The sequence below is a fragment of the Cherax quadricarinatus genome, chromosome 66 (genome assembly GCF_038502225.1).
Source record: "Cherax quadricarinatus isolate ZL_2023a chromosome 66, ASM3850222v1, whole genome shotgun sequence".
Classification (NCBI taxonomy): Eukaryota; Metazoa; Arthropoda; class Malacostraca; order Decapoda; family Parastacidae; genus Cherax; species Cherax quadricarinatus.
The window spans coordinates 17,413,601-17,439,584 of record NC_091357.1 but is presented as its reverse complement, the minus strand read 5'-3'; the positions used below and the strand labels follow the sequence as shown (position 1 = coordinate 17,439,584).

The following is a 25,984-nucleotide window of genomic DNA, read 5'->3' as shown; positions in this document are numbered from 1 at the left end:
CACACACACACACACACACACACAGCAGTATAGTCTAGGTGGCAAAAGACTGCAAACCTCAATCAAAGAAAAAGATCTTGGGGGGGAGTACTATACCGAGCACATCTCCTGAGGTGCACATCAATCAGATAACTGCTGCAGCAAACACGGGCGTCTGGCAAACCTAAGAATAGCGTTCCTATACCTCAGTAAGGAATCGTTCAAGACTCTGTACACCATATACATCAGGCCCATACTGGAGTATGCAGAACCAGTTGGAATCCACACCTAGTCAAGCATGTCAAGAAATTAGAGAAAATGCAAAGGTTTGCAACAAGACTAGTTCCAGAGCTAAGGGGGTTGTCCTACAAAGAAAGGTTAAGGGAAATCGGCCTGACGACACTGGAAGACAGAAGGGTCAGGGGAGACATGATAACGACGTATAAAATACTGCGGGGAACTGACAAGGTGGACAAAGACAGGATGTTCCAGAAATGGGACAAAAACAAGGGGTCACAATTGGAAGCTGAAGACTCCTATGAGTCAAAGGGATATTAAGAAGTATTTCTTCAGTCAAAGTTGTCAGGAAATGAAGTAGCCTAGAAAGTGACGTAGTGGAGGCAGGAACCATACATAGTTTTAAGACGAGGTTTGATAAAGTTCATGTAGCAGGGAGAAAGAGGACCTAGTAGTAATCAGTGAAGAGGCGGGGCCAGGAGCTATGAATCGACCCCTTCAACCACAAATAGGCTAGTACACACACACACACACACACACACACACACACACCGAGAGGAGTATATCTCAGTGCATATACAGAAAGGTGTACATCTCACTGCATGTATAGAGAGGTGTTTATCTCAGTGTATATACGCCCGAGACGTGTACAAGCGTATACACACCAAGATTTATTTACAAGTATACACCAAGATGTGTCTACAAGTATACACCAAGATGTATCTACAAGTATACACCAAGATGTATCTACAAGTATACACCAAGGCATGTATATTTCAGTATATGGAAGAAATCACAACAAAAAGCGTGACTGGAAATATGAAAAAAAAGTGAAAACAGGAAATAAAACATTTGCGCTTTCATGTGTTTACACACATTTTCTGAAGAACATAAGGAGCACTGCAGCAGGCCTACTGGCCCATGCTAGGCAGGTCCAAATAATGTGTAAGCACATGAAAGCGCTTATGCTTTATTTCCTATTTTCATTGTGGTATTTTTTTTTTTCATTTCAGTATATATAAATCGAGGTGCATATCTAGTGTATGTCCAACATGAGGTGTATATCTCAACGTACAAGCACCGAGGTATATAGCCACATCTTTTAAGTTGTATATGTATATACACAGGTATATAAACCATACTATATATATTTATGTGTACATATCGAGTTATTATATAGTATTCTTAATGTTAGGGTGCAGGTGCACTTCAGGCTTTAATCTAATAAACTATACCTTATAAAATCAAAAATCAAAATACACTGGACAATTGTACCCAACCGCAATTAAGTCGTCCTGTAAGAATAATGATGATATTTTTATATTTATAAATACTAAACCCGTAGAGAATATATGGAGTCTGGTGCATGGGAGGTAATGATATTTTATTCAAGGGCAGGGTAGCTAAAGTTCCTTGGATCAAGAACCCTTCGTCTGCAGCAAGGCACCCTCTTGGAAGGGATGGGCGATCCAGAAGGCATGGATGCTAATGGGGTCAAATATTTACAATAGGTCACTGTATCTGATGTCTTCATAAGATCGCTAAGGTGCTCTTGATCCAAGGCATCAAATCTATCCTCTTCGCTTGGATCGAACCTGATTGCTTTCCGTTTCCCAGGCGCTGTACGACTCCCATAGGTTTAGCGCTTCACTATCCTATGTCAGTAATCTATATCCTGCCTCATATGCTCTAGCTAGAATGATCACTAGGGAATACCCATTTGAATACTGTTACAAAAAGGCGATATCTATATAGACTAACTCCAGAGAATACTAGGTCTTCCCCCTCTATCATTCAGCCTGTTTCTGGTTTTTGTAAAAAGTTGTCGGATTAAAATCAGGTCTAGTTATCCCTTGTATTGAGTAAATATTATTTGAGTTTTGGGATTACAACTATGTGATAATAATCCAACGAAATAAAAACTGAGATGTTTATTAACAAAGTTGTCTAGGTGGACAAAATCAATGCAAATGAATTTGATATAATTTAGGATACAAGTTTCTACACATCTCTTGTAGTGCAAAGAGAACTTGTACATATGGTAATATGGTGCTGAAGGCACATTTGATATCAGAATGACTCTTAAGTACCGTCTGGTACGTTATCCTCAATTATAAAAATACTAGCATAGGCAAACGTGTGTGAATGTGTGTGCTCAAATTGCTCATTATGTCTCAGTAAGACTCGACTCGGCTTAAACAGTGACTAAACGTCCTCAAATAAATCTATCTTCTTGACCAACAAGGCAATCAAAACGGCTTGCTTGAACAATATTGCCATTCGTCAACAGCAATAATGTAACAAACAGCAGCACTGAGTTACGAACAAGGAGACAAAATAATGACCTTAACTGGGGACCATAAGCAGATGCTCCATAAAAGTCAAACTCCCTTAATATTGATTCTAAGTTCAGCATAACCAAATCCCCAACTACGACGATGCGTAGATGCCACACAAAATAAGTCAGAAGCTTTAGCTTTGGGCCAGGTTTGACTTCGAGTGTTAGTACGACACAACCTCAACAAAACGTCAAAAATCACTAAGTCTGAACTATGCTCTGTGAACAGAGTTACAAGAAGTATGTTTCGACTCGCCAGCAAAATCACTCTACCAAAGCAGTGTAAATAACGAACAAACAGCCAGAGACGAGAGTGAGAGAGTGAGTGTGTGAGTGAGAGAAAGTTCTCCATGGAACAGAATCGGCAAGACATTCTATTGAGGTAAATGTTCCATAAGGAAGCGTGCTGGGACCATTGTTATGGAATGTCTACTTCAATAACCATCATCTCACCCCAGAATCACATGCATATGCAGACGACTGTACACTGACATTCACCTATCCAAGAAAAGAAATGCCAGCTGCTCTAAGCTACATCAATCACCAGTTAAGAGCTATATCAGCTTGGGGAAATAGATGGCAAGTAACATTTGCACCTGAGAAAACAAATGATGATGATCTCTAGGCACCATGATGGTAATGCCAGTGCAGTAGTAAGGATGAATGGGAGGGTGTTGGCACCTGGGGAAGAAGTTGATATCCTTGGGGTGAAATTTGACTCCAAACTGACCATGAAGAACCACGGTGTAAATCTTGCAAACAAGGCAGCTTACAGCACTTCGCTGCATCTCGCATCTGCTTGACAGTAGGGGTTGCAAGATTTTGTACGAGGCACAAGTACGCTCACACCTTGAGTATGCTCCACTTTCTTGGTTTGCCTGCCCCCCCCCTCATCTGTGACTGCTTGACAGAGTAGAGAACAGAGAAAAACGTCTTATCTCTCGCCTGGACCAATCCTGGATAGATCTGTCATTTCAACAGAGCCTTCAACACAGGAGGGATGTGGGTGGCCTTACTGTTATGTACAAGGCCCATATTGTCAAAGTACCACACTTGGATCCACTTCGAGGACAGCGTGAAACAAGCTTCTATACCACAAGACGGGCAGAAAGCAGCAACTTCACTCTGGCTGTACCCTTCTCCAGAACATCACTTCATCTGAGATCATTTATCCCCAGGATGATTAGAGTATGGAACACATTCGTACAGCATAATGATGTCAGCAATACACAATCAGTTGACCAAATGAAAATGCTGGCCCACAGATGGCTCCAATTTCATCCTGTTCCCTACTTGTATGTCTCATAACAATAAAAATGCTTTCAAATGAGCTGATGTAGGTAACAGCTTTTAGCTTGTCAATAAAGTTAGGAATCCTTAACCTGTAAATAGCTTGTCAATAAAGCTAGGGATCCTTAACCTAACCTTGTCAAGCCCTGTGTTAAAAAAAAGGTGCTGGTCCAGCGATGACCAGCTGTGAAGAGAATGATTTCTCGACAACAGGCCTCACTCCAGTGAGGCCGGAAGGAAACAAGAGAGTTGATAGTTAGCTAGGCAGCCTGCGACGGCGGACAGCCAATCACAACTCTTAACAGCGAGCACAGTGAGAAGTGTAATATGTTACATCCTACCTAATGACATAGCTAATATAAGAAGTCTATTATTATTATAATCAAGGGGGAAGCGCTAAACCCAGAGGATTATACAGCCCCTGGGGGGGATGTGGAAGGCATTCAGGCTTAATTCGGGGAACTGGAGCACGGATCCAATTCCCTAAATCAAGAGCCCCTCACCAACATCAAGGAACCTTCCTTGAGGGGATAAGAAGTCAAAAAATAATATAAAGCAAGATATTTGGAATCTGAATGCCTACCATTCCCTCAGGCGCTCTAAGACACTTACGGGTTTAGCACTCCCCACGAATGCAATAATGTCCTCAAGTGTGAAATGTATGGATGGTCCTACCATATTAATATAATATAGAAGCGCTAAACCTACTAGGGTCATGATGAATGGTTTGAAAAACCGACAAGTTGAAGATTGAGACACTTATGCAGCAAATGGGAATCTTTATTCAGGAAACGTTTCGCCACACAGTGGCTTCATCAGTCCAATACAAAGAGGAAGGCGTAAGGAGAGGAGGAGAATGAGGTAATCAGTCCCTCAACCTGGAGTCGATGTGTTCAGTCCATCAATCTTGTAGAATGTACAGCATAGGGCCGTAGACGTTGCTTATATACTGTAGTGAGGTGAGGTGAAGCAGGCGGAGGCGGGGTCATAGTGGTACCATCCACTAGTCGAAGTAGGTCTTCGTCCAAAGGTTGAACAAGTGTTGAAGAATTCTTTGTAACAAGATCCCATGATGCTGCAGTGTATTGGACTGATGAAGCCACTGTGTGGCGAAACGTTTCCTGAATAAAGATTCCCATTTGCTGCATAAGTGTCTCAATCTTCTACTAGGGTCATACCGTGTGGTCCTACCATATCTAAACAATTCTGGAAGTATTCCCGAAAGAAGTTTTTGGGTATTATAACAGACATCGTAGAACGTCGTTTACATAACGACGTTGTGTTTACCTGGACCTGGAGTTTACCTGGAGAGAGTTCCGGGGATCAACGCCCCCGCGGCCCGGTCTGTGACCAGGCCGCCTGGTGGATCAGAGCCTGATCAACCAGGCTGTTGCTGCTGGCTGCACGCAAACCAACGTACGAGCCACAGCCCGGCTGGTCAGGAACCGACTTTAGGTGCTTGTCCAGTGCCAGCTTGAAGACTGCCAGGGGTCTGTTGGTAATCCCCTTATGTATGCTGGGAGGCAGTTGAACAGTCTCGGGCCCCTGACACTTATTGTATGGTCTCTTAACGTGCTAGTGACACCCCTGCTTTTCAGTGTGTGTTGCGGTACTAAAAAAAAATGCTAAATAAAATTTATTACGTCAGCAGCGTACTACTACCCAACTCTATATGACAGTGAATAACTTGCTATTCAACGAACTGGGAGTTGGAATCCGTGGCAAGTCAGTCTTAATACTCTATAGAAGAACAGTGTGATTTATCGAGTCAAAAGTTTGCCATATTCCATCACATAATAGGATCTTCCTCCAGTCTGAACTGGAGGATTTAAGTACAATATGGCCAAGCAATACATTGGGTTCAGTAACTACAACAGCAGAGCTGAGCTTACTGTTACCTGGGAAGCGCCATTTTTCAGGAAGATATCTCCTTTAGATTCACTGTTGCAATAACTTCGCGAAAATTAGCATGAGCATCACGAGAGTAGCATAAATCACCGAAGCTAAACAAGACCACCAAAATTTAGTCTACCTCCCCCGCCCCCCGAGAAAAGTTAGGCTGGATTAATATGATTTATACTATATTAATTTTAGCACGAGCAGGCTAGCATGGAAGCTGGAGGAAGGATGGGACGAATGCAAACATTGAGTGTATGCGTGAGGACGGGTTTTTTGAGAGCTGCTGTGGTTGTGGGAGAGGTGAGTCATTCTCTGTTAAGGAAAAACAAGGCAAGAGCAGGAAAAGGTGGCAACACCGCCATCACCTGCCACTCCTCGCTACATTAATAAATAAAAGCGCATTTGTGTACAAATATTTTTTTTTATTTTCTTGGTGTTTAAAATCTTTCGGCTGTACAACAATAATGAAAACACCGTAAGACCTAAAAAATAGGAATCACAAAAGCTCGGTGTATATACAGTGAAAGACACACTTCTCAGTATGTGTATCTGGGAGAGACGCACTTCTTGATATATGTCTGGGAGATAGACATGTCTCGCTGTATATACACATAGATATTCACCTCTCAGTTTATATAGTGAAACACACACTTCTCGGTATACTATATACTCTGATAGACACGCTTCAGTGTATACACCTTGAGATCTAATCGTCTCCATGTATTTACACTGGAAGATACATATATTTCAGTGTTTATACAGTGTAGGATTACACCTAGGTGTACTCACCTATCTGTGGTTGAAGGGGTCGATTCACAGCTCCTGGACCCACCTCTTCACTGGTCTCTACCAGGTTCACTCTCCCCCCCGCTCCATAAGCTTTATCGTATCATCAACGTGGCCAACGTCTCACATCAACGTGATATACTACTCACACCAACGTTTTTTTTTATTTTTAGTCCCTTGTATATTTTTACTTTTTTCCCATTTTCCATTTCTCGTCAATGTTCTAAGCTTTCTCTCTCATTCATCAATGCTCTAAACTTTCTTCCCCATTCATCAATGTTCAAAATTTCGCTCCCATTTTTCAGTGTTCTAAATGTTCTCTCCGACTCATTAATATTCTAGATTTTCTATCGTATTCATCAATGTTCTAACTTTCTTATTCATCAATGGCCTGAACTTTCTCGCCCACTCATCAATGTTCTGAACTTCCTCTACTACTCATTACTCTACTGAAAGTTCTTTTCCTCCCATCAATGATCTAAACTTTCGCTTCCGTTAATATCATTACGATCTAAACTTTCACTTAATCTCATCAACCTCTTAGGCTCGCTCTTTCTCTCTCTCTCATCAATGTCAATTATGCTCCATGTTACAATGTTACATCTTGTCAAATTTAAGAATAACTTTCTAATCACTGACAAGAAATGCTTAAGATATGACAGTTTTAAAAGCAATAAAAATAACTGCAAAAGCGTATTACTGTAATACTGATAATGCTTTTATAATACTAACAGTAATACTAAAAATAAAAATCTAATATTTTATATTTAATAATAATAATAATAGTCATTATTATTGTTCATCTTAAACATACTACTAAGTTGGACCGAAACGTGCGGGTTATTTGTGTAATTCTAGTCACGGTATTGTGCCCTTTTTTTGTTATTCACATTACCAAGCTTCATTACATGTAGACGCTTTCTGAACTCTGCACAACAGACTTTGAATTACAGCACACAGAAGGTCATGAGGCTGTAACCGTCATGCCGTAATAATTACAGCACACGGGAGCTCATTAAACAGTTACGGCCATGACATAATAAATCACCTAGTGTGTACTGGAATCTCCCAGGTGTGTACTAGGCACCAGGGACTCCCCGTCAGTCACCTTGTTCTAGATAAGCGTACCCACCGATCAGCCGTAATCGTTAAACTTTCACTTTGCTTTGGTTAGGCATATTTTCTACTGGCTGTGAGTGCCACCTGACGCCGCCACCCTTCATAGAAGGGTGCCTCGATGCTGGTGATGGGATCTAGATCCAAGGAACTGGAGATATCTAATGTCTCGGATCACACTTGATTGTATACAGTATATGCTAAGAGTTTATTAAATAAAACCCTGTTTTAGGGATTGAAGTATTCCCGACTGGTGACATACATGCTGGTTTAATTAATGACAATCTGAGAAGTCAATAGGCTTTAAACTCAATTACATAGCTGATGATAATGACCCAAACTTATCGTTTACATAAGAGAATCGGTTATTTTAAACAGTTTTATGTTATCCTAATCACTATAATATCTAACACTTAAGGTTGCGTTTTCATATATTGGAAATATTCTTCACGACAATTTATTTACCAATTACATAAAGTATTTGCACACTAGTGGCTTTCTTTTGTGCCTAACATTGTTATATCGCATGAAAACTACATTATATTTGTATAGCATAAGAGAAATAACAATTTGCATTTGATTTCCGTTAATATGCACAGGACATGAAGTTATCGTGCACAGGATGATTTCACACACTTTGTGTACATTTTTAGTACGCAGGATGTCATCATACCCGGGGTATTAGGATACAGTTCAGAGGATATTAAGTTTTCGCACAAAGGATGGTAAGTTATCGCACACAGTATGTATATTATATGTTGCAACCAAGAATGCGTGGTATTGAATCAATAACACCGACTAGCCGAGAATTTGAACCCATGTCGTTTTGGTCCGCCTCATGGTGAGCGAAAATCACACATGGCGCTCTAACCCACAGGACCACGCAATCCTACAAGAACCAAGCACTCAGCAGAGTTAGGTGTTTTACCTTGAACTAAAGACATGCGGTGGTGTGGGTGCCTCTGAGCTAATTTCATCCTAGTACACCAAACGGGGAGTAGAATTAAATTAGCTCAGAGGCACCCACACATTATGTCCTCAGATCAAGGTAAAACACGGCTGTGCTGGGTGCTTGGTTCTTTTAGGACTGCATAGTCCTGTGGGGTTAGAGCGTCATGTGTGATTTTCGCTCACCATGAGGCGGGCCAAAATGACATGGGTTCGAACCCTCGCCTAGTCGCAGTGTTCTTATTGATTCAGCACCACTCGTTCGTGGTTACAATAATATAAAATACTGTTCGAGGAAGCTTGTAAAGTATTGGCTACTCTGATACAGAGTTTGCAGGTTCGAATCCTGCTGTGGACGTGAGACAATGTTTGTAAATAATTTTGCCTGTTTGCGAATTAAGCGCATATATATATATATATATATATATATATATATATATATATATATATATATATATATATATATATATATATATATATATATATATATATATATATATATATATATATATATATAATATATGCAAAACAACCACTCTGAAAGAATAGAGAAATTCCAAGCGCTTTCGTGACTACTCACATTATCAAGGAACTATGATAGTTCCTTGATAATGTGAGTAGTCACGAAAGCGCTTGGAATTTTTCTATTCTTTCAGAGTGGTTGTTTTGTATATTTTGAAATCACCTGTTTACTGTGATCTTATTGCATATATATATATATATATATATATATATATATATATATATATATATATATATATATATATATATATATATATATATATATATATATATATATATATATATATATATATATATATATCGTGCCGAATATGTAAAACTGGTCAATTAGCAAGAATTGAATCTTAAGCACTAATTACACTGTAGTAGTGTTTTCATCGGTATAATGTATTACACGGAATTTGAATTGCACGAACAAATATAATTATTTTTTTAGCTCTGTTTAACTGTAGCGATGTTTATCCTGAGAAGCGAGAGGCGGCTTATCAATTCGATTAGGTGCTATAATGTTCTATTATCAACCTAAGTGTGTGAAAAAGCATAGTCTGAAATTGCTATGAAGCTTGTCAATAAACATCTATATCTTGTTGTACATGTTAATACGTGTTAACTAATATAAATCTGAGTATATGTAATACTAGTATGTGTTTCAATATCTAGTGTAGTTATTATATTAGTTGACATTCTCCACTGTTGTAAAGTTGTGTAATCATCTATAAATTGTCCTAAAGTGTAATTGTTGTTAGTTTTTTATAAGTTATTTGAATAGTTATACGATGTTGTGAATTCTAGTGCAAGTGTCTTATTTTTTTGCACTGTGGTAAAGGAGGGGAAGTATGTAAGTTATTCCGATGGAATCATAATCACATGTAATACATATGTGTACAATGTATATAGAAGTTATGATTTTGTATTAATTCTTAGGTAATTTCATGTCGAGTATATTTAAAATTTACATGCATATTGTGATATATTTTGAATGATACAAAGTATATTGTTGCGTAATCTTGTATTTCGTTAAAGGATAAAAAGCATAGGTTGAGGGATATTTTGTAAGATCAAAGATAAATGTGTTTGTGTATTGCAAGTATAAAAAATTCTCTTTTTCTGTGGAGAACTAGACGACGCTTCTTACATTTATTAAAGTATTGCAATGTTTTAAAATAGAACAATAAAATATGGAGTACATGAAACTGTTAATGTTCTTCCTAGTGGTTTAGCGTAACTTTTTGAGTATATTAATAACAATAAAGTAAAACGGGGGGGGGGGTCACCTGCATCGTACTGTGGTCAGGTGTATATCAGCACCATTATGAATAGTGTTACTTTGTGGACTGGAACAGTCACTGATGTCTATTTTTATACATATTTATATCATTTTTATATACGTGACTATATATGTATATTTGTATGCATTGTTTTAAATAAAAAAAAATTAGCAAGAACTCATTTAAAATTAAGTCCTTTCTAAAATTTTCTCTTATACGTTTAAAGATATATTTTTTTTCATTAGTGTTGATGTAAAAAATTATAATTTTGCACCAAAATAATCTTAGAAAACTTACCTAGCCTTATTATAACAAGAACAATTTATTTTAGCCTAACCCAACTAAATATATTTTAGATTTGTTTACAATAAACAAACAGTGAAATATATTTTTTTTTCGTTAGGTTCAGAATGATTTTGGCGAAATTATTGCTCTGGTGGCCTGGTGGTTAACGCTCTCGCTTCACACGGCGAGGGCCTGGGTTCGATTCCCAGCCAGAGTAGAAACATTGGACGTGTTTCTTTCCACCTGTTGTCTATGTTCCCCATCAGTAAAATGGGTACCTGGGTGTTAGTCGACTGGTGTGGGTCGCATCCTGGGACACTGACCTAAGGAGGCCTGGTCACAGACCGGGCCGCGGGGGCGTTGACCCCCGGAACTCTCTCCAGGTAAACTCCAGGTAAACACAAATTTTCACTTGTCCTATATGGCAAGATGAGCGTTGCTATTTAAGCCAAGATCGCAAGTTCTGCCTATTCGGCACGATATGTATGTGTGTGTGTGTACTCACCTAGCTGAGGTTGCAGGGATCGAGTCCTAGTTCCTGGCCCCGCCTCTTCACTTGTCGCTACTAGGTCACTCACTGAACCGTGAGCTTTATCATACCTCTGCTTAAATCTATGTATGGATCCTGCCTCCACTACATCGCTTCCCAAACTATTCCACTTCCTGACTACTCTGTGGCTGAAGAAATACTTCCTAACATCCCTGTGATTCATCTGTGTCTTCAACTTCCAACTGTCTCTCTTTGTTGCTGTGTCCCTTCTCTGGAACATCCTGTCTTTGTCCACCTTGTTAATTCCTCTCAGTATTTTGTGTGTCGTTATCATGTCCCACCCATCTCTCCTGTCCTCCAGTGTCGTCAGGTCGATTTCCCTTAACCTCTCCTCGTAGGACATACCCCTTAGCTCTAGGACTAATCTTCTTGGAAACCTTTACACTTTCTCTAGTTTCTTTACGTGCTTGGCTAGGTGTGGGTTCCAAACTGGTGCCGCATACTCCAATATGGGCCTAACGTACACTGTGTACAGGGTCCTGAACGATGTGTGAGTGTGAGTGTTTCTTTTGGTGTATACAGGAAACTAATTCGTTGGATCAAGTGTCCACCTGCATCAACGCATCCACGCAAGAAAAAAAAAGGTTTAAAGATATAACAAGAAAATCAAAAGTAAATGGTCCAATGACTCCAAAGCGATTATACGAGAAGTTACAAAAAAAAAAAAAGTTACTGTTAGTCTTCCAAACTTTTCACTCGACCATTTAACTATGGATTCTGTGGTAAACTTTTAAAGTGACCAATTTAGTTAAGTTGGGAAAGGAGTCGTTTGAGAACCAGGTCTGTTGTGGTCTTGACGACCAGGCTTGGAGTAGCTTTGAAGACTAGGTCTAGCTTTTCTTTTTATTTTTTTTTTTTGACGACCAGGTCTGGCGTGGTCTTGACGAGGTCTGATGTAATACACGAGTAAAAAAAAAAAGAAATTCACCAACACTGTCCTGGGAGACAGTAATGGTGAAGCTGGAGATTTTGTCCAGGTAGTCGGGAATTATACGCAGGAAGGAATACATATAAATGACCTCATAGGGGACAGGAGCCGTAGTGGGGAAACAAGTGTAGTCAAAGATAAGATAAAACCAATATTGCAAACTAGAAATACCACAGGAAATAGCAAACAAGAGGACTCCACTAGCAATAGTGAGGATATATTACCAAAAACAACTGGTGGGAGCTCCATTGTTGGTGCTAGGGAGGATAGGAATAAGACAGGGAAACATGCACCAACAGGGAATACAGTCACAAAAACCCAAGGCAAACGGAAACCAAGCCTGTGCACATACTATGCACTTGGTATCTGCAGACATGGGAAATCTGGAAAAACAGACGGGACGTGCAACTATGACCACCCTAGAAAATGCCGTGCCCATATGACAACAGGAAAATGCAAACTCCCTTCCTGTAAGCTTTTTCACCCTGAAATGTGTACCTCTTCAGTACAGGAAAGACTGTGCTATAACTTAAATTGCCAGGCACACCATCTAAAGGGGACAAAAAGATACAAAACATCCAGGCCATGGGAAAACCTGGGTAGCCACAGCCACTCAAGAGGGAGAGGTTTTTTTAGTGCCAGGAAGGAAAAACTGGCAGGAAATGGCAGAAATCGTACACCAAATCCAGTCATTCCTGGAGTGGAACCACAGTCGATGGCCTCCACTCCAAACCAACAGATACAGATACTAATGCCGGAAAAAAAATCCCCCCCAGTACCAACAATACCACCAGTCCGATGACATTCTTCTTTGCAAATATACAGGATCTAAAGCCAGCAACAAACAACAAAATACCTTTCATCCGTGGACTGCTTGCAGAGGCAAAGGCAATGTTCACAGCTTTCACTGAGACCCACATAAAGGATCACTTGGACAACGAAATATGGATCCCACGTTACAACCTATACAGATGTGACAGAGTGAACAGGCAAAAGGGGGAGGGTTGGCCTGTACATTGCAGAGTCACTTGTTTGCACAGAACTGCTTAATGCCTCAAATGATGTAGTGGAAGTTTTAGCAGTAAAGGTCGAGAACCAAAACCTAGTCATTGTGGTAGTCTACAAGCCTCCAGATGCAACATCCCAGCAATTCCAGGGACAGCTGTTAAAAATTGACCACTGTTTGGAAAATCTTCCAGCTCCTGCACCCAACATCTTGCTCCTGGGGGATTTCAACTTAAGGCACCTAAAATGGAGGAATATAGCAAATAATATTGTTGCAGTAATAACACCAGGAGGCAGCTCTGATGAAAACTCACACTCACACGAGTTTTAAATCTCTGCACAAAATTCAATTTAAACCAGCAAATAATAGAGCCTACTAGATCGGAGAATACACTAGACCTCATCTTCACTAACAATGATGATCTGATAAGAAATGTCACCATATCAAAAACAATATACTCAGATCACAACATAATTGAGGTTCAGACATGTATGCGTGGAGCCCCAGACCGACATAATGAGATTAGTCACGAGGGAGCATTCACCAAATTCAACTTCAATAACAAAAACAAAATGGGACCAAGTAAACCAATTCCTAACCGATATAAGCTGGGAAGATATACTAAGCAACACAGACCCCAACTTATGCTAGAACAGATTAACTTGGTGGCACTCGATGTATGCACAAGGCTTATTCCTCTAAGAAAAAGGAGGAGTAGCTGTAAAATAGAAAGAGACAGGCGCTCCCTTTACAGGCGACGGAAAAGAATAACAGAGCGGCTAAAAGAGGTTAATATGTCTGAAATGCGTAGGGAGACACTGGTCAGAGAAATAGCAAGCATCGAACTTAAGCTAAAGGAATCTTATAGGAGTCAGGAATCGCAGGAAGAACTAAAAGCCATAAATGAAATCGAAAAAACCCAAAGTATTTCTTCTCCTATGCCAAATCAAAGTCGAGAACAACGTCCAGTATTGGGTCCCTACTTAAACAAGATGGGTCCTACACAGATGACAGCAAGGAAATGAGTGAGCTACTGAAGTCCCAATATGACTCAGTTTTTAGCAAGCCGCTAACCAGACTGAGAGTCGAAAATCAAAATGAATTTTTTATGAGAGCCGCAAAATTTGGTTAACACAAGCCTATCTGATGTTATCCTGACGTCAAATGACTTCGAACAGGCAATAAGTGACATACCCATGCACTCTGCCCCAGGGCCAGACTCATGGAACTCAGTGTTCATCAAGAACTGCAAGAAGCCCCTATCACGAGCCTTTTCCATCCTATGGAGAGGGAGCATGGACACGGGGGTCGTCCCACAGTTACTAAAAACAACAGACATAGCCCCACTCCACAAAGGGGGCAGTAAAGCAACAGCAAAGAACTACAGACCGATAGCACTAACATCCCATATCATAAAAATCTTTGAAAGGGTCCTAAGAAGCAAGATCACCACCCATCTAGAAACCCATCAGTTACACAACCCAGGGCAACATGGGTTTAGAACAGGTCGCTCCTGTCTGTCTCAACTATTGGATCACTACGACAAGGTCCTAGATGCACTAGAAGACAAAAAGAATGCAGATGTAATATATACAGACTTTGCAAAAGCCTTCAACAAGTGTGACCATGGCGTAATAGCGCACAAAATGCGTGCTAATGGAATAACAGGAAAAGTCGGTCGATGGATCTATAATTTCCTCACTAACAGAACACAGAGTAGTCGTCAACAGAGTAAAGTCCGAGGCAGCTACGGTGAAAAGCTCTGTTCCACAAGGCACAGTACTCGCTCCCATCTTGTTCCTCATCCTCATATCCGACATAGACAAGGATGTCAACCACAGCACCGTGTCTTCCTTTGCAGATGACACCCGAATCTGCATGACAGTGTCTTCCATTGCAGACACTGCAAGGCTCCAGGCGGACATCAACCAAATCTTTCAGTGGGCTGCAGAAAACAATATGAAGTTCAACAATGAGAAATTTCAATTACTCAGATATGGTAAACACGAGGAAATTAAATATTCATCAGAGTACAAAACAAATTCTGGCCACAAAATAGAGCGAAACACCAACGTCAAAGACCTGGGAGTGATCATGTCAGAGGATCTCACCTTCAAGGACCATAACATTGTATCAATCGCATCTGCTAGAAAAATGACAGGATGGATAATGAGAACCTTCAAAACTAGGGAGGCCAAGCCCATGATGACACACTTCAGGTCACTTGTTCTGTCTAGGCTGGAATATTGCTGCACACTAACAGCACCTTTCAAGGCAGGTGAAATTGCTGACCTAGAAAATGTACCGAGAACCTTCACGGGGCGCATAACGGAGATAAAACACCTCAATTACTGGGAGCGCTTGAGGTTCCTAAACCTGTATTCCCTGGAACGCAGGCAGGAGAGATACATGATTATATACACCTGGAAAATCCTAGAGGGACTAGTACCGAACTTGCACAAGAAAATCACTCACTACGAAAGCAAAAGACTTGGCAGACGATGCAACATCCCCCCAATGAAAAGCAGGGGTGTCACTAGTACGTTAAGAGACCATACAATAAGTGTCAGGGGCCCGAGACTGTTCAACTGCCTCCCAGCATACATAAGGGGGATTACCAACAGACCCCTGGCAGTCTTCAAGCTGGCACTGGACAAGCACCTAAAGTCGGTTCCTGACCAACCGGGCTGTGGCTCGTACGTTGGTTTGCGTGCAGCCAGCAGCAACAGCCTGGTTGATCAGGCTCTGATCCACCAGGAGGCCTGGTCACAGACCGGGCCGCGGGGGCGTTGGCCCCCGGAACTCTCTCCAGGTAAACTCCAGGTAATCCGGTTTTTTTTTTCCAACAAATCGGCCGTCTCCCACCGAGGCAGGGTGACCCAAAAAGAAAGAAAATCCCCAAAAAGAAAATACTTTCATCATTCAACACTTTCACCTCACTCACACATAATCACTGTTTTTGCAGAGGTGCTCAGAACACAACAGTTTAGAAGTATATACGTATAATGATACACAATATATCCCTCCAAACTGCTAATATCCCAAAACCCCTCCTTTCGAGTGCAGGCATTGTACTTCCCATTTTCAGGACTCAAGTCCGGATATATAAGAATAACCGGTTTCCCTGAATCCCTTCACTAAATATTACCCTGCTCACACTCCAACAGATCGTCAGGTCCCAAATACCATTTGTCTCCATTCACTCCTATCGAACACGCTCATGCACGCCTGCTGGAAGTCCAAGCCCCTCGCCCACAAAACCTCCCTTACCCCTTCCTTCCAACCTTTTCGAGGACGACCCCTACCCTGCCTTCCTTCTCCTACAGATTTAAATGCTCTCCATGTCATTCTTTGATCCATTCTCTCTAAATGACCAAACCACCTCAACCCCTCTTCAGCCCTCTGACTAATACTTTTATTAACTCCACACCTTCTCCTAATTTCCACACTCCGAATTTTCTGCATAATATTTACACCACACATTGCCCTTAGACAGGACATCTCCACTGCCTCCAACCGCCTCCTCGCTGCAGCATTCACAACCCAAGCTTCACACCCATATAAGAGTGTTGGTACTACTATACTTTCATACATTCCCTTCTTTGCCTCCATAGATAACGTTTTTTGACTCCACATATACCTCAACGAACCACTCACCTTTTTTCCTTCATCAATTCTATGATTAACCTCATCCTTCATAAATCCATCCGCCGACACGTCAACTCCCAAGTACCTGAAAACAATCTTTCTTGGAAACCATGAATTAGTTTCTTTATCAGAGAACAAAACACAACTTGAGTTGACGTTGGAAAGGAATGACCTCGTTCAGGAAATGACTTCAACATGCTGATATAAGTGAATTTTTTTATGATAACACAATTCTGTGTTTACAAATATACATTATGCATGAGTAGGGTGTTATGGCGTGCAAGTCCTGTACTGGACTATGACTGATAGGTACGTATGTAGATTTATATATTTATTTAACTTCATTATAGGTGTATAACATTTATGACTGAAGTGTAACATTATCCACATTAATATTTCGGGAGACAAGAAGTGTTTTGTCAGAGAAAATGTATCGTATGGGATTCTTAGCCATAAATATTTTTTTGGGGGGAGGGCAAATAAAATCACGAAAATACTAATACTACTACTATTGCAGGTACTACTAGCCGGCCTAGTCTTTTGCTTTCATAGGGAGTGATTTTCGTGTGCAAGTTTGGTATTAATCCCTCTAGGATTTTCCAAGTGTATATAATTATGTATCTCTCCTGCCTTCGTTCTAGGGAGTACAGGTCGAGGAACTTCAAGCGTTCCCAGTAATTGAGGTGTTTTATCGCAGTTGTGTGTACCGTGAAGGTACTCTGTACATTTTCTAGATCAGCAATTTCATCTGCCTTGAAAGGTGCTGTTAGTGTGCAGCAATATTCCAGCCTAGCTAGAACAAGCTACCTGAAGAGTCATCATGAGCTTGGCCTCCCTAGTTTTAGAGAAGGTTCTCACTGTCCACCCTGTCATTTTTTTCTAGCAGATGCGATTGATACAATATTATTGTGGCCTTCGAAGGCGAGATCCTCTGACATTATCACTCCCACGTCTTTTACATTAGTTTCTCGTTCTATTTGTGGTTGGAATTTGTTTTATACTCCGATATAGTTTTAATTTCCTCACGTTTTCTATATCGTAGTAGTTGAAATTTCTCATCATTGAACTTCATATTGTTTTCTGCCGCCCATTTAAAGATCTGGTTGATGTCCGCCTGGAGTCTTGCAGTGTCCTCAATGGAGGACACTGCCATGCAAATTCGGGTGTCATCTGCAAAGGAAGACAGTACTGTGGCTCACCACTACGAAAACTAAGCACTAAATCTACAAGAGACGTCAAATACGTAACCCCAACATCAAGGAGACGGTTTTCAACACGAGTCCATGGACACTGTTCATTAGAATTACGAATATGTGGCAAACTAGTGTCTTTGGGCTAGTGTCCAGGGCGTTTCAAATATCATGGTTCAAGCCACGTTAACACAGTAACAAGACTGTTAGTCCCTTAGTAATTACCAAGTGACAACCATCCCCCCTACCCACAACCTTCCCACCAGTAACAACTACTCACCCCCAAACCCCTCCACCAGCAGCCAACCCCCGCCCTTTCCCCTAACGACCTCCCCCCTCCCCACAAACAACCAATGACGTCACCCCCCTCTATGTCAATGGCGCCATTTAACCATGGAGGTCAAGAATAGTGGCGCCACTAGCCATTTCTCTGCCATCCACCACACCAACACCTCCAGCTCTTCCAGTTCCATCAACCCATGGTAATTTAAAAAAAAATGGAATACTCCAATTTCATGGTAATTTTTTATCAGTTTTGAAAATATTTTTGCATTTTTTCCTTTCTACAAAATGTTGAAGGAAACATTCTAAATACATAGTAAATAATTTCTTACCGCAAACTTTCTTGCTGCAGTTCATGAATAATCTAGTAATGGCCATACTTTTATCTTTGCAGACATTGTTTTGGGCTGTTGGTGATATCTCTAAAGATTTGCAGCTGCCCACAACACGGACTTCACCACACAGCAGCTGCCCACAACACGGACTTCACCACACAGCAGCTGCCCACAACACGGACTTCACCACACAGCAGCTGCCCACAACACGGACTTCACCACACAGCAGCTGCCCACAACACGGACTTCACCACACAGCAGCTGCCCACAACACGGACTTCACCACACAGCAGCTGCCCACAACACGGACTTCACCACACAGCAGCTGCCCACAACACGGACTTCACCACACAGCAGCTGCCCACAACACGGACTTCACCACACAGCAGCTGCCCACAACACGGACTTCACCACACAGCAGCTGCCCACAACACGGACTTCACCACACAGCAGCTGCCCACAACACGGACTTCACCACACAGCAGCTGCCCACAACACGGACTTCACCACACAGCAGCTGCCCACAACACGGACTTCACCACACAGCAGCTGCCCACAACACGGACTTCACCACACAGCAGCTGCCCACAACACGGAGAATATCTTCAACCTACAAGATTCGATAAACATAAGATCATTGATTAAAATGTAATAAATAGTCTTCCTTTAACATTCCTGTGATAAAAATAGAAAAAGGAAATAACTTTGAGACAAGCTTCAACTGCTGTATTTGTCAGCAAAAGGACAACATTCTCACATTTCGGGAGCTTTGAGCTCGGGGAAAAAAAAAATATATACCTACCCCAACCCTACTAACAATAGTAGTAATGAGGCGGATAGCCTCAATACTGCCATTAGTAGTAGTTTGAGGTACGATACATTAAATTTCATGACCTTGTGTTTGTATTAGCTTCCTGACAAGTGTTACAAGGGGCAGTCCTGTACAACACTATCTTCACTGCAAACACTTCGGGGTGTCCAAGTCTTCTAACAGCCAGGGTATTAGAACACTGGAGACCTCCAAAGAGGTGATCATATCTTGTCAAGAGGATTTGCTGCAATTAAAGAAGTTGGAGGGTAAACTAACATACAACCTAGCCAAACCTACTCCTAATATCCCTTAAATATAGGCGTCCAACTGAGGGGGGTGGGGGGGAGAACACTACTTTTTATCAACTTGCACTACTCCTCTGAATCAAACCTCATTGACTTTCATCGACCTGTCCCCCCCCCCCAGAGATCACAGCTCCGCTCTCCCCCCCCCCCATTCAAACATTTTATATACGTGCCCATTTATCCAAATAAAATTTCCCATAACTATAGACGTGTAATATCCATAGGGGTTATATACAGCTTGGGGAAGGTTAGGCAATCAGGTTTGATCCAAGGACGGGGAGGATACTTGCAACTGCTTGTATCAAGATACCTTCACTAGTACAAAGACACCCATTGAAGGGTATCCAAATTTAACATGAAGGTAGTTAGGATCATTAAGACAACACTACTTCCTCTACACTTCCACGCCCCTCATAGCACACTAGATTAACAACCACCACTACGGGTTATCTAACCAGTTGGAGGCCTGCCGTATACCAATTTCCTAACACACACTACTATGCTAGCCTGAATTCATAACCTACCTTACCTGCCTAACTGGCAGGCATCCTAGGCACAACCTGAGGACCACTACATTCAAGCCCGCGCACACTCTACCTCTATTTTTTTCTGGATTTCTAACCCAGCAGGGTTAATAATCCTATTCTCACCAATACCAATCTAAATCATCCCCCCAAACTCTAATCATCATCATCAGATGTTGGTGAATCCTTTCTGCCGACTAACACTTCACTTCAGATCAGAGGTTTTCATTATTTTCATCATTAACGTCTGCTGCCAGAAGCGTTAGACTTCACTACTTACAATCAAACCAACTGCAATTCTGAACGCTAATACTTTTATATTCATAGGAACCTGAACACCGCTTAAATTTTTCAAAATGATTAGTGTGTAAATTCAATGAATCAATATTTAACTCTGCACAGTTTGGCCAAAGGCATAAAATACGTAGAACACCCACCGCAACCACTACCCAAAGCCCGGAACCCACCAACATCCCCACAGAAACCACGTACAATAACAGATTCCACACAACTTCTGAAGGTCGTTGGTGGGTTCCAAGGCCCACAGTTCTACGTAACTTATGCCTTCGGGGGAGATTACTCTCCCCTGCTATATGCATTCATAATGCATATAGCAGATTCTCCAGTTCAATTCTTAACCTAACTACCTAAATATATAAAACTACTTACAATACACTTACGGAAACAATGGAGAAGCAACTCGAGACGACCTTTTGGTTTCTCTTGGACGAGTATCAAGTCAGACCAAGTGTCAAAAAGTAAAATAGACCACAAGACAGGTCGCAAAAACCATGGAGGGGGAGGGGGTCAAATTACAAGGGACGTCAGGCGACCGAGTTTCAAAAAAACAGTAGTAGTGGTATAGATAGTAGCAGTAGTAATAATAACAACAGTAGTGTAGGTAGTACTGGTAAGATTTGCGGTAATGCCAATGGTGGCATTATTATTACTGGTAATAATACAAGTGCTGGTAGTCAGTCTAGCAGTAGTAGAGGTAGTAGTAACATTAATATTCGTAGATGAAATAGTGTCAGTACAAACAGTGGGGAAATGGCGACAAGTTAACCTTCAATAATAAAGTTCAACAGGAGCTTAAAATAGACATAAAAGGAAACTCCAATATTCCTGTTGGCCAATGCTAGGTAAGAAATTAGAAGTAAATAAAAAGTCTGGCTAAGAGACTGACCATCCCTTTTATCAAGGTTGGTAGAGCTCAAAATTAACTTTCCAATTTAGTCTCCAAGATTGCAGTCGCCTCTGTAGTCGACAGATAAAGCCTGCCTCCCAAGCGAAACATTTCATGAATAATGATACCTGTCACAATGTCTCTTACCAACTTGGTATTGCACACCATTTATGTGAAAATATAATACAAGTTAGAGAAATCTGGTCCAGGTAAAAAGGTATCAAAACTAAGGCCAGGTGCAGTCGAAAGCAGTCTCAAAATAACCCAGGTTATACCGAAACGTCTAAAGTTTCCTCCCCAAGTGTCAGTTTTGTGAACTTAATAAACAAAGCAACATTAGACTTGCCAAAGACAAAAACGTAGAACACCCACCGTAACCACTACCCAAAGCCCGGAACCCACCAACATCCCCTTAGAAAGTATGTGCAAAAAGATTCCACACATCAAACAAACTGCAATTCTGAACGTTAATACTTTTATATTCATAGGAACCTGAACGCCGCTTAAATTTTCCAAAATGATGACTGTGTAAATTCAATGACTCAATATTTAACTCTGCACAGTTTGGCCAAAGGTATAAAAAACGTAGAACACCCACTGCAACCACTACCCAAAGCCCGGAACCCACCAACATCCCCACAGAAACCATGTGCAATAACAGATTCCACACAGCTTCTGAAGGTCGTTGGTGGGTTCCAAGGCCCACAGTTCTACGTAACTTATGCCTTCGGGGGAGATTACTCTCCCCTGCTATATGCATTCATAATGCATATAGCAGATTCTCCAGTTTTACACCTTACCTATACTACTTAACCACCTAATTCTTTAAGTTATTTTGATAGAAACTAAATAATTGTAGACCTACAAAGTGTTATATATATACACTACAACTATGCAGCATACTCCAGGTACAGGCCTTACTAATTTGCGGAGCAGTGGCGGCGCAAGGGGCAATGAAGAGGTACAGGTAAGATCAAGGGGATCTGGGTAAGATCAAGGGGATCTGGGTAAGATCAAGGGGATCTGGGTAAGATCAAGGGGGTCTAGGTAAGATCAAGGTGGTATAGGTAAGATCAAGGGGGTCTAGGTGAGATCAAGGGAGTCTAGGTAAGATCAAGGGGGTCTAGGTGAGATCAGTCTAGTGTCTAAATATATACTGTATAACCCAATTTCAAAACAAATGCTCCCCCCCAAGACGCTCTAAGACACTGGAGTCGTAAGCGCTAAAGCCACAAGCCACACTACTGAAAATATTTCTGGGACTTCAAAGCATAAAATTACTTGGCCAGGCCCTCTACAATCCTACTGAAAATAGGAAGACGTGGTTAATTCCACATTTCTGAGGAACTGTTATTGATTTTTTCCGGCTATAATATATTCTGCCTAATGAAAATTTATCCCGTCATGTGAAACTAAAACTTTGGCTGTGTACTTTTAAAAATAGTTTAAAACAAATGAGTGGTTGAGAGTTGGACCTGCCTAACATGGGCAGGTCGAACTTGATAACGCCCACTGTGTGGGCGAAACGTTGTCAATAAAGGATCACATTATACTGCTTGTGTTTATTTTTCCATTGTGTCGGTATTTTATACCATTTACTTCCACCAGTAGGCCTGCCCAGGGCCAGTAAGCCTGCTGTAGTGTTCCTCCTTTCTTATGTGAACAGTGCCAATGTATACAAGGGAACATGCCCATTTGTGCCCGGGATCGAATTCCGGTTCTTCAGTTGACGCCACTACCAACTGAGCCATGATACATCACCGACACATTTCATCTCAGCTTCCTACAATCTTGCAGGATGGATACAGACTACATAATATAGATATTACATTAATTAAAACTTCCTAAAATCTAATCAGTCTTCAATTCTAAGCTTTACAACCCATTTCTCCAATTTTTATTTCCACCCCATTCAAGGTAACCTATAGAATACATTCCTCATTTCCTGACCAGAGATTTCATCTCTAGTCGGGAGATAAGCTAATACTTCCCACTAAGCTACTTTTGATATCAATTGCTTACAGTCGTTCCTATACTCTCCCCACCACATACAATTACTATCTGCTTCAATGACCAAACTTTAGTGGACTTATAACCTGGAAATACCTTACAGGTGGGCCCTGCCCACCTTTAACGACATCTCCAACTGCTGCATCTCCATATAACACTAGTGGGGTTGTCTCCACTCCTCAGACTCGTCAAGGTTGCCGTGTTGATCAATGTTGCAGCAGACACAGCCAGGCACAGCAATCCTCAGTTACTACACCTGAAACAAAACACATTCACAATATAGCCATGAACATTACTTACATTTATAGGCAAACATTACCATGTAATACAAACTAGTAACATTACTGCCTGACTGATATACCCATTAATGTTTAACATAGTAAGTAAAACTTTCTTTTTCTTTAATATTTTTCACATAAACCTGATGACTAACAATTTGTTTACATAGAAGTCTATCTGGATTACAAGGCGCAAGTTCCTTGAATCAAGAGACCTTCTCTAAGTTATTTTTCAATATTGGAAAACAATAGCCCAGAACTAGTTACACCATTATGGGTTATGTAACGCCTAGTGTGAGAGTTATTGTTTGATCCGAGGAAGGAGAGTAGCTCCAGTTCCTCGCATCAAAACCCCTCCACTCAAGTCAATCACCCCCCCCCCTCTAAGACATTAAATCCCGTTGAAATTAAGACACATGTGCAACATCTGGGTATCATTATTGTAAACGTTTCGCCATCCTGTGGCTTTATCATTAAACCCAAAAGAAAATTAAGACTATTAAAATATTAATAATTTGGTGATCAAACTGGTGGTGGGGACCAGGAGCTGCAGCTCAACTCTGCTGTTGTACTGACAAATACGTCACCAGACAATACTTACGTTATTTAGGGGTATTAAAAGGATGAGGAAGCGGTAAAGCCGGCGGGGGTGGCAGGAGGAGCAACTCCTCTCTTCTATACGATCACTGAATTTCAACTGACCTTTAGTGGCCTTGAGGTTGGTCACTGTCCTGACCTTCACTATAACACCATCACTGATAACCTGACTAACTTTGACTACCACCACTAGATGGCACTACTACACCATCACTATCAGTACTACTCATGGTGGAGCGCTCGACCCGTGGGGGTCATGGACCACCTGGGAGGATAGGTTCACTCCCAGGTGGCATAGATTACATTCCTTGGATCAAGAGATCCTTACCACCACCTTCAAGGAACCTCTCTCAAGGCCACCACTCTCACCACTAGAGGCGCTGAACTCCTCTACTATTCTACCACTAGTACTCTACATGAGTATACTTGGAGTATACCTGGAGAGGGTTTCGGGGGTCAACGCCCCCGCCGCCCGGTCTGTGACTAGGCCTCATGGTGGATCAGGGCCTGATCAACCAGGCTGTTACTGTTGGCCGCACGCAGAGGGAGATTATTGTACTAGTACTTACATGAGGAGAGATTATTGTACCACTAGTACTTTACATGAGGGGAGATTATTGTACCACTAGTACTCTGCATGAAGTGAAGATTATTTTACAAAAGTTGTGCTCTCTCCCCCTAATACGTACTATGATTGCTTTGGTTCCCAACCTTGACAAAATTGGCAGCAAGATATTCCGGACACTGTGAGCAATTTTATAAACATGATTTAACGTCTGTTTTACTCTGTCTTCAACATTCAACATATCCAATTGTTGTAATTCATCCTGACTTACATGCTCTCCTGGATCCAGGTCCAGGATGTATCTTACCATTTTGTTCTGGGTGATTTGTAGTCAATCTTTCAGTTTTTTGTTAAGGCAGAGTACCAGGAAGAGCAAGCGTAGTCCATAGTCCATATGATTTTGTATACTAGCTAGACATGGGGTCTTGCGAAGCTAATACTGCAGTGTTTTATGACCCTTACAGGTTTAGCGCTTGATTATACTCTTACACTCAAGGGGTGGGTATCCTTGATGTGGATGACAGGGCTCTTTATCCAAGGAATTTCTACCTAGCCTCCCCTTCCTTGGATCAAGCTATCCCCTAAGATTCTATTTGACTCCTATGAGTTTAGCACTTTTCCAATAATAATAATTATTACTGGAAAGCGCTAAACCCATCATAAAACGAAGGGGGGCAGGGTGGGTGACAATCACGTTGTATACAAGGGGAAGGCAGTTCCAATTCCTCGGATCAAGAGCCCCTTGCTGGTATCAAGGACCCCGCCTCCCCATAAGGGAACCAACAGCAACTACCACTACTATTACTACCACTAGTAGCACTACTAGTACTACTACTACTGTTACTACTCCAGGTACTACTACCAATATTACTACTACTAACACTACTACTACTACTACTCCTAGTAGTGGTACTACTACTACCATTACTACTACTGCTATTACTACCACTACTACTACCACCACTATTACTATTACCATTACCACCACCACTACTACTAATACTACCACTACTACTACAACAACTAGTAATACTATTACTACTACCATTACTACTACTCCCAGTAGTAGTAGTACTACTACTGCCATTACTACCACTACTA

At 41.3% G+C, this 25,984-nt stretch overlaps 1 protein-coding gene and 1 long non-coding RNA gene across 3 annotated transcripts in view; one reads left to right on the top strand and one right to left on the bottom strand.

Moving 5' to 3' along the window:
• Positions 1-24,445, bottom strand: part of LOC128705115 (leiomodin-3) — a 127,254-nt gene extending 102,809 nt beyond the window's left edge. The window contains exons 1-2 of one of the 2 annotated variants that reach the window (XM_070099146.1): positions 24,323-24,445; positions 23,562-23,699 (exon numbers count right to left, since the gene is read on the bottom strand). In XM_070099146.1, the coding sequence (XP_069955247.1) occupies positions 23,562-23,594 (33 nt within the window). In that variant the 5' untranslated portion in view covers positions 23,595-23,699; positions 24,323-24,445. Of the gene's footprint in view, positions 1-23,539; positions 23,700-24,322 lie in introns of both variants that reach the window. The other variant, XM_070099148.1, reaches the window with a different exon arrangement.
• Positions 18,429-18,790, top strand: LOC128704181 (uncharacterized). Its single transcript, XR_011393866.1, has 2 exons — positions 18,429-18,508; positions 18,667-18,790. It is a non-coding gene; the product is annotated as an uncharacterized lncRNA (long non-coding RNA).
• Positions 24,446-25,984: the final 1,539 nt, after the last annotated feature.